Source organism: Ursus arctos, unplaced genomic scaffold, assembly GCF_023065955.2.
Source record: "Ursus arctos isolate Adak ecotype North America unplaced genomic scaffold, UrsArc2.0 scaffold_27, whole genome shotgun sequence".
NCBI lineage: Eukaryota > Metazoa > Chordata > Mammalia > Carnivora > Ursidae > Ursus > Ursus arctos.
Genome location: NW_026622952.1, coordinates 7,467,575 through 7,477,715, shown reverse-complemented (window position 1 = coordinate 7,477,715; position 10,141 = coordinate 7,467,575). Strand labels below are relative to the sequence as shown.

Genomic DNA, 10,141 nt, shown 5'->3' with positions numbered 1-10,141 from the left:
ACGGAGATAGTATTCTCGCGAGAACTCTGGGAGGCGGCAGTGATGGCGGCGGCGGGAACCGGACCCGGACCCGGAGTGGATGCAGGACCCGGTCTAGCCGCGGCCGCAAATGCAACAGCGGCGGAAGAAGGGGAGACAAAACCGGTGGTAGCGGTGGCAACTGCCCCGGCTGGAGAGGGGACATCTGTTGCTCCAGCAGCGGAACCTGGTTCTGGAGAGATAGAAAGCGGGTAAGACGTCCTGTGGCCAGAGGAGGACCAGGAAGGGAGGCCCACCCTCTTGGAATCCCGCGGCTCCCGGGAGTCCTCCTGCCCGCCCCCTCCGAACCTAGGCCCTGCAACCAACGGCTCGCCCTGCCCCCTCCAGGACTGTAGTCCCGCCTGCCGCTTGGCCCGTCCCCCTTGGCCCTCCCCTCTGAACGGTGTCTGAAACTACGCCCCTTTCCGCACCTTTCGCGGTCTGTGAGAGTCAAGGTTCTTGTTTTCGCTCTTGCATCCTACCAGGGGGCCCGTAGCTCTCTCTTATAGCAGGAACCCCTCAAATATCCCAGAGAAGAAACCACTTTGCGTTGCCAGAGTGGAAGAAGTAACGGTACCTCTGAAAACAGAGTGGGAGAGCTGCATCCCTGCGAATCTACCCCAGGACCAATTCCATCCCGTGTAGTTTTGTCTGTAAGAGCCGATTAGGCTTCCCTGTGCCCTACGGGCCTGCGTCTGTCTAGGCCATATTCTTCCTAACCCGGGGCATCCAGGCTGCGAACAGGCTTAGTTGAAAAAGTTGTAGGAGTGTGAAGTTCAGCTGGACTTGAACATTCTCTTTGGGAATAGGCGTTTTGAGGTATGTTTCTCTTGAAAATTCTTACTTGAGTGCTTCCATTATCTTGTAGGGATGCAAATTCAGTCGATGTAGGTGGTGCTTTGGAGACAGAGTCCTCTAATGGAAAAGATACACTAGTGAGTATTTCTTTTGGATGTATGCGAGACAAAATAGTTTTTAAGTTTTTAAATGAGTCAGAAATACAATTAGGTCAACTAACTTGATTTTCTAATTGCTCTGTGGACACAGGAAGGTGCTGGGGATACTGCAGAGGTGATGGATACTCAGGCCGGCTCAGTGGATGAAGAGAATGGCCGACAGTTGGGAGAGGTAGAGCTGCAGTGTGGGATATGTACGAAATGGTTCACAGCGGACACCTTTGGCATAGATACCTCGTGAGTATTTTTTGTAGTCTGTAAGAATCGCCTTGTAAAATAAATCTCAACATGTTCAACAGCTGAATAATAGTTTGTGGGCAAATATGAAAGCATATTATTTCATATGATTTCTGACCACTGTTCGGTGAATAGGAGCTTTTGAATCAGGAATTGTTTTAACGACCTGAGGGCCCAGACCTAACAGGTGCAGTGATAGGTATTATCCTTGTTTTGAGCTTACAATCTGGTTGGGAGATAAAACCGTGCAATTACAAAGCACTGCATAAACAAATATGGGACAGTATCATTTAAATGTTGTATTGGGTGTTATGGATTTTAGGGAAGGGATTGGTGTCTATGGTAGACAAAGCCTGTTGTCAAAAATTTGAGATGACCAGTGCCTTTTCATGCTTGAGCGATTCTGTTTTTCCTTTTGGCTTTTAACTCCTTTTAAGTATCCTGTATTCTCGCCTCAGCATTTTTCCAATCTTTTACCTCTTCTAATGAATCAAAATCATTTTATGATTGATTGAGAATAAAAGGCTTTTTGCTTTATTGTAGGGATTCAGTCAACAGCTTGCCAGTGCTCGATATTGATTCACTGTTTATGGAAATAATTGTATGCTGGCTCTCTGTAGCATTCCTTATGGTCTATATTATGCAAGTAAATTTAGATTGTCTTGAGGCTGCCATTATTAATTCTGAAATTCTTCTTCATTGGGTGGGTTTGTGAAGAAATACCTTCTTTTATAATTTATGCTTTCTAGTTAAAAAGTTATAGTGGGTTTTAGAAATGCTGATGTTCTAATTAACATGTGACTGGTAAGCTAAGATAGAATCTTTAAAGAAGAAAAAAATACTAAAGGATCTGAGAGAAAGAATTGATCTTGGTAGGAGGACCTGTAGGGAAGATAGGATATACAAGAAGCAAAGCTGGTCACTTAGATAAGACCTAAAATCGGGCCCCTTTGGCCAAGGAGAGTTTATTTGGATAGACAGAGCCTAGGAAATTTACCAGAGAGATAACTTGGGGTGATCTGGGGAAGAATCAAAGCACAGTTTGGAGTTTTGGTAGAAACCAGTTTGTACCTGAATTTCAGAAGTTATACCAAAAGCCCAACTAGGTGGGACAGATATCTTTCACAGCTGAGATAGAGGAAGTGAGCTAGCAGGGTCGGAAAAAGGGCTGCTGTAAACACCTGATTATATTTGAATTAAATAACAACTGCCTACATAGCTCTAGTTTGAGGCTTTTTGCTCTCTGTAGGTGATTTTATCACAGTGGGCTGTTGAACCGAAAGGTTTCGAGAGCGAGGTAGGCAAGGGAACTCAATCTTAACATTCACAAGAACGTTTCTTAATTTCTTGAATGGTGGCAATAGACACAAACTTGGGAAACTTCTCTTTGAGGATACGTTAAGCAAGTTTCAGCCAAGTCCAAGATAAACCTGCTTTTATTTTCATTTCTTCTCTTACGACTTGACCCAGTCTCGTATTTTTCTGTTACTTTCTCCCTTTTTAAGACTAAGGTCTCCCTGGGGCGCCTGGGTGGCTCAGTTGTTAAGCGTCTGCCTTCTGCCCAGGTCATGATCCCAGCGTGCTGGGATCGAGCTCCCCGCTCAGCGAGAAGCCTGCTTCTCCCTCTCCCACTCCCCCTTGCTGTGTTCCCTCTCTCACTGCCTCTCTCTCTCTGTCAAATAAATAAATAAAATCTTAAAAAAAAAAAAAAAGAAAGACTAAGGTCTCCCTGTACTCTACTTTTCCAGTCACTGCCACGCCTCCTTCTCTAATGCATTGGTTCCTCAGTTACAGCCTCAGTATCCACCATTTTTTTAATCTCTCCCTCCACTGGCATCTTTCTCTCTGCCTCCAGACAAGTCTTCTCTTGCCCCCAAACTCCCCTTTTAGAAGATTCCACCTTTGTGATACAAGCACCCTTAGTAGTTAGAACTCCTGTCCCTTCCACACCCCTCACCCCAATTAGTCACCAAGCTTTACCAATCTTCTCTTCTTGTGTACAGTCTTGCCCTTTCTGTTTATTCACCCTAGGTGAGGCCTTCTTTACCTTCTGCTGGAACGGCCAAAACACCTTACATACATTCGTTTTTTCTAATATCTTCCTTCAGACCCATCCTGTCATGAAACTAGGAATTCTAATCATGTCACTTCTTAAAGGAGTTCCCGTTACCCACAGAAAAAATCCAACTCTCCCTGGCTCCTTGGATTTCTTAGCTTTCGAGCCTTCTTTTTTCTTTTCTTTTCTTTTTTTTTCTTCACCATATCGCTGACAAATCCCCTCTCTTGGACAGATTTGTTTACAGCAGTTTGCCCCTCTGCCCCTAGTTGGCCCTTTCTCATCTCTATACATAGTTCACCTAGAGAAAAGAAAACCAACTCGTCTTCCCAAATCCAGTTCATAACTTATGTCCTCCAAAAATCTTTTCTAACTCTTAAATGTGAAGTTACTACTTGGATCCTTAAAACTCTTACATCATCTGTAGGACTTCTTTGGTAATGAGACAAGTAATGTTTTGTGATTTATGTGCTTTCTTGAAAGATTTTATTGATTGATTGATTGATTGATTGGAGAGTGGGGATGGGGGGGAGGGATCTCCAGCAGACTCTGTGCTCAGCTTGGAACCCAACGCAGGGCTTGATTTCCTGACCCTGAGATCATAACCTGAGCCAAAATCAAGCGTTGGACACCCAGCCTGCTGAGCCACCCAGGCACCACAGTTATTTACATGTTTAATTAATCTTGTCAAAGTTGCTGCCTGCCCTTTCCAACAGTGTCATTGGCACTTTAAAGAAATAGTTAACTATTTAAATATAATTTATGTACAGACATTTATAAAGCTGTTTCTATTTAGACATAATTTACATTCAAATATTTAAATATAAAGATATTTAAAGAGACTGCTTTGTCTTCTTCCACAACTGGCCTAGCATACTCTTTAGGTGCTCAAATATTACAGTAAACTAACTTGGACAAGGTCCCAGTGAGAACCTTCCTGATGCTGAATTATCTACCACGGTAGATAATGTCTTATTCAATTTTTGTACCAGAAAAATCCAGGTAGGGACACCTGCGTGGCTCAGTCGGTTAAGCGTCTACCTTCAGCTCCCAGGGTCCTGTGATCTAATCCTGCATTGGTCTCCTTGCTCAGTGAAGAGCCTGCTTTTCCCTCTGCCTGCCGAACCCCCTGCTGCTCGAGCTTTCTCTCTCTCTCTGACTAATAAATAAATAAAATCTTTTTAAAAAAAGAAAAGGAAAGAAATGATAAGTTCACTAATTGTTTAATCTGGCTGTTCTGCAGATCCTGTCTACCTTTCATGACCAACTATAGTTTTCACTGCAATGTGTGCCATCATAGTGGGAATACCTATTTTCTCCGGAAGCAAGCAAGTAAGAACAAACTATGAAGTGCTGCAAAATTGTCTTCTGGTTAGCTGCAAAAGAAAAGGAATTTGGACGCAGCAGAATCAGGAAACCTCTGCCTGGTAGCTGGTAGAAGTTCAGGTTTAGCTCCGAATAATGGCTATTGTCCATTTCAGATCAATGACTGTACTTTTAACTCCTGTAATTGTTAGTTTGCGGACCACCTAGTTGAATATTCTTTTGCTGATAGGGATATAATACTATAGGTAACTTTTTCTTTTTGTTTTTGCTAGACTTGAAGGAAATGTGCCTTAGTGCTTTGGCCAACCTAACATGGCAGTCCCGAACACAGGATGAACATCCGAAAACCATGTTCTCCAAAGATAAGGTAGAGAAGAAATTAATGTAATTGCAATTATGCCAAAGAATCAGGTGGAACTTTTAAATATACTTTTTACCAAGAAGTACTTTCCCCCCAGTTTTTATGACTATGTGACTGTAGAGTCAGTGGTTATGTGTTACTTATTTCATGTGATTTACTAACTTGGTAGTATGTGCACAGTATGTCAGTTGGCTATTAGTTGGGTGAATTCTTAAAAGTAGTTTTGGTTGGCTTTATAGAAGCAAACAACTCTCTGTCCCACAATTAATAATCAGATCTTGAGGTGAATCTTCTCAGCTCAGTTTAGCTATTTTTATAGATGGTTATTAACAGATTTTGTCAGAGGGAAGGGGGTGAGTTTAAACAATTTATCCTTTATTACTAAACTGCAAAACCACACGACCAAAGTCAGGAATCAAAATTAGATGATTAGCCCATCCATGAGTCTTTCCTACTGTGATTCATGGTAAGAAAATTAAGTAAATTTTGGAACAGTGGAGTTTACATTGTGCCTAGTGTACATTTATACCTACCTACTTGCATTTAAAACTGAAACAAAAATTTCACCAAACAGTGCTTACCCTCCAGTCCTTTCCCTCTGTACTCTGTTATTTTCTGTTCTCAATCAGTGCTAGTTTTGACCTACAAAATTGATTTCATAACCTACTGATAGATTGAGGTCTACAGTTTGAAAGACACTGGTATAGGATGTCTGGTGAGACCAATATAGTTGGGATGAGACCTGCAAGGGATTTTCTACTGAATAGAAGTTAGGACTTAATCCTGCAGGTGGAGTAGTCAGCAGACAGCCCCCTCACCTTCTTTTTATTCCTGCATTAGAGGTGTGCTGTGATTAGATTTGGGTTTTTTCATACTTTTTTCCCCCAAATTATTATTTTGAATTTTTCAAACATACAGAAAAATTCATGTAGTACAGTGAACAGCTGTTTATTCTTTACCTAGATTTGCAGGTTGTTAATATTTTATTGCATGTGCTTTATCGCCCAGTGTCTATATTTTCTCCCTGAGCTGTATGAGACTAAATTGAACACTACACCCGGTATTCTCTCATAAGCGCAGTACACCGATCATACTCAGAAAATTTAATGTTGATGTAATACTGCTGTCTAATATATGCAGTTTTTATTTTTTATATAAAGTATATAATTATATTTTCTCACTGTTATTCTTAATATCCTTCATAGCTTTTTCCTCCGTCCAGGATCCAGGCAAGGATCACACATTACATTTAGTTGTAATGTGTGTGTGTCTGTCTGTCTCTCTCCCTTTCTTTTTTTTTTTTAAGTAGGGCTCCACGCCCCGCATGGGGCTGGAACTCACAACCCTGAGATCAAGAGGCCCATGCTCTACCCACAGAGCCAGCCAGGTGTCCCTGTAATGTCTTGTTTGTCTTTAAAACAGTTCCTGAATTTATTTTACTTTGGTTTTTTTTGTTTGTTGTCGTTGTTTTTTTCTTTTTTTTTCTTTTGGTCTGCTCTGGCATACATTTGTTTGTTTGTTTATTTATTTCCAAAGTTTATTTATTTATTTAAGTAATCTCTACACCCTGTGTGGGGCTCCAGCTCACGGCTCCGAGTTAAAAGTTGCTTGCTCCTGGGGCGCCTGGGTGACACAGCGGTTAAGCGTCTGCCTTCGGCTCAGGGCCTGATCCCGGCGTTCTGGGATCGAGCCCCACATCAGGCTCTTCCTCTATGAGCCTGCTTCTTCCTCTCCCACTCCCCCTGCTTGTGTTCCCTCTCTCACTGGCTGTCTCTCTCTGTCGAATAAATAAATAAATAAATCTTTAAAAAAATAAAAAGTTGCTTGCTCCTCCGACTGAGCCAGCCGGGCACCGCATCTGCTATGACATTAAAATTTGAGGAGCCTACAGAGTTGCTTGGCGTGATGCTCCTCAACTGGCATTTATCCGATTGTTTCCTCATGATTGAGCTCAGGTTAAACTCTTTTCTAGAGAGGGAGGAGAGGAGAGGGGAGCGGCAGCGGGAGAGGGAGAGAGAGAATCTCCCGCGGACTCCACACCCAGTGCAGTGCCTGATGTGGGGCTTGATCTCACAACCCGGAGATCATGACCTGAGCCAAAATCAAGAGGTGGATGCTTAACCGACTGAGCCACCCAGATGCCTCTCAGGTTAAACATTTTTGGCAAGAATATTATGTAGATAGTGTATATTTTTCCTTGTATCACATCAGGAAGCAGAAATATTGGTTCGTTTTATTATTAGTAGTCCTAAATTTGATTGCTTGGGTAAAGCAGAGGTATCACCAGATTTCTCCATTGTAAAGGGACATTTTTCTTTTTGTAATTATTAAGCAGTCTGTGTGATGATGTATTGAGATTGTGTGACTGTCTTGTTCAAACCCTTTCAAGCAGTGGTTTTAGCAACTACTGATTATCCTAGCCTGAATCAGTTCATAGAGTGGTCATTGTGAAAAAGAATACATTTCTTGCTTGTAGTTCTGTAAAAGGGGGTTTTCCTTTTGGTCCATTCCTTTTTTTTTTTTTCCCCCCACTTTAAGTATCACCTCAGATTTGTGGATTTTTATAGTCTGTTACTGGATTTCTGATTTCTGGTACTCAGATTTGACCAGTGTAGCCCCATTTAGGCTGACTCCTGATCCTTTGTGGTGTCCCTATCAGTTTTTGAACTCTTCCTTACTTTCCGGAACAACAGAATATTCCAGACTTCCTTTCTACTTTCCCTGATTCAACCCCGGTTCCTTTTATTTTATTGTTTATTTATTTTAAAGATACTGTTTTTAAGTAATCTTTGCACCCAGCGTGGGGCTCAAATTTATAATCCCAAGATCAAGAGCCACACACTCCACCAACTGAGCCAGCCAGGCGCCCCAACCCTGGTTCCTTTTGGTAGAGATTTGGTTTTCATGGAAATGACTAGAGGAAGGCATTAGTGGTAGACTCTGACTCTGGTGGACTTTGGAAGAATGGTGAGAATGGGGGAAGGTCGGTGTCAGAAGATCAAGCTCAGATATTTTTTTAGTTACACCAGCAAGAACTGGCGAGGACCACAATCAAAGCAGTGGGGATAGAAAGGAGGCCTGATGGGTGAGAAATTTCTGAAATCTAAAAATTAATTTGAGGGGCGCCTGGGTGGCACAGCGGTTAAGCGTCCGCCTTCGGCTCAGGGCGTGATCCTGGCGTTATGGGATCGAGCCCCACATCGGGCTCCTCTGCTATGAGCCTGCTTCTTCCTCTCCCACTCCTCCTGCTTGTGTTCCCTCTCTTGCTGGCTTCTCTATCTCTGTCAAATAAATAAATAAAATCTTTAAAAAAAATAAAAAAAAATTAATTTGGTGTTGGTTTAGATGTGAAAGTCGTACACAAGAGAAGAATCAAAGATGACCCCATGGTTTCTAGCTTGTGGTACTAGGTGACTCATGGGTGATTCTGAGCATTAGGAGCAAGGATAGAAATCAGCAGAGCAGATTTGTGAGGTAGGATACAAAGTTTAGTTTTTGTTGTGTTGCATTGTGTTTTTAGAGGGTGGGGGTGAAGTGCAGAGGAGGAGGGAGAGAGAGAAACTGGAGCTGGATGCGGGGCTACATCTCATGGCCCTGTGATCATGACCTGAGCCGGAACCAAGAGTCGGAAACTTAACCAACTGAGCCACCCAGGTGCCCCCCAAAGGGTAATTTTCTTACAAGAAGTTTGAGGTGCCTGTGGGGTGTCCACATAGGGATGTCGGAAGCAGGTAGAAACTAGAACTCTGGAGAGAGAATGATTGCGGGTTGTTGTCCAAATGGCACCCAAGAGAATGGGAGAATGGGGTGGATCTCTTCCTCCAACTGGATTGTAAGCCCTCTCTCGCTAAGATTTGTATATACTTATTTGAAATTCCTCACAATCTATGTGTTGTTTGCATGCAGTTATGTATTTGCTTAATCATGAAAAGACTAAACATGGATTTTTCTCTCAATTCTGACAAGGTCTTTGAAAATGCTGCAGTTTTCTTTCCTTTTTTGTGAGTATAACTTTGAAAGCAACTGTAGAAATCTTAATATATTTTGTTTTAAAAATTAGGATATCATACCATTTATTGATAAATACTGGGAGTGCATGACGACCAGACAGAGACCTGGGAAAATGACTTGGCCAAATAACATTGTTAAAACGATGGTGAGTAGACTGAAATGATTGGACTCGACATTTCGAAAGTCAGTGTTCTTTGTAAGAATTAAATTTGTTTTAGTCTGACTAAAATAATGTGACGACTAAGAAAATGAGAACAACTTAGTTTTAAATCTTGGAGAGTGAGGTATTGCTAATTGTAAATTTTAACAGGTTTCACATAGTCACAAAGTTGTGTCTAAAGTGAATATCACCCTGGTTGTTTTATACACGACACTGAAACCTTTGTCCACTGTACTTTTGCAAGTATAATTTTATATTGACATTGCAGACTATTTTTTTCTTTGCTTTAAAAACAAAAACAAATAACACTGTTCTAAACATTATTGTCCTTAGAATTAAAGAGAGCACCTGGGGAGAAGCCAACAGCAAGCTGTTAACAGTGCTTATCTCTGTGAGGTGGAGGGATAGGTGAGGATTCTGAAGGACTTTGGCTCTCATTTTTTCAAGTTTCTCTGTTTGAATTTTTGGATGGTCATGTATGAATTTTCTAATCAGAGGGAAAAGCAATACTATCATTTTGGGAGATTACACTTAGGAATTGGAGTTGCTGGTTGATCATCCGTTCAGTACTACTTTGAAGTATAAAATGTCCGGTAACACTGAAATACTGCTTTCTTTTAGAGTAAAGAAAGAGATGTATTCTTAGTAAAGGAACATCCCGATCCCGGGAGTAAGGACCCAGAAGAAGATTACCCCAAATTTGGACTTCTGGATCAGGTACTTTGTACTGTCCCGTTTGATTTGGAGACCGAGAGTTAGGTTTTGTTAACATTTGTCTAGTTGCCACTGCCATCACAGGCTTCTGAACATGGTGCGCTCCGAGTAAACCGGTATTGCTCTGTGTGGAAAGAAAGAGCCCACGGCTTAAGCCAGGAGACTAGCGTTTTAGTTCTGGCTCTTACCTTTAATGTTATAACTTTATGCATATCCTTTTAATCTTTTTTAACTTTAATTTCCTCCCTTATAAATAGGCCGTTCCAAGTTATTTCTAATTTTCTTTCCGTCTCCAAGTTTAC

At 41.7% G+C, this 10,141-nt stretch overlaps 1 protein-coding gene across 1 annotated transcript in view; it reads left to right on the top strand.

Moving 5' to 3' along the window:
- ASH2L (ASH2 like, histone lysine methyltransferase complex subunit) overlaps window positions 1–10,141 on the top strand; it is a 28,174-nt gene continuing 18,033 nt past the window's right edge. Inside the window, exons 1-7 of the mRNA XM_026508344.4 lie at window positions 1–230; window positions 887–953; window positions 1,066–1,211; window positions 4,511–4,599; window positions 4,866–4,960; window positions 9,015–9,110; window positions 9,747–9,842. Coding sequence (XP_026364129.2) covers window positions 43–230; window positions 887–953; window positions 1,066–1,211; window positions 4,511–4,599; window positions 4,866–4,960; window positions 9,015–9,110; window positions 9,747–9,842 — 777 coding nt within the window. The 5' untranslated portion in view covers window positions 1–42. The remainder of the gene's footprint in view (window positions 231–886; window positions 954–1,065; window positions 1,212–4,510; window positions 4,600–4,865; window positions 4,961–9,014; window positions 9,111–9,746; window positions 9,843–10,141) is intronic.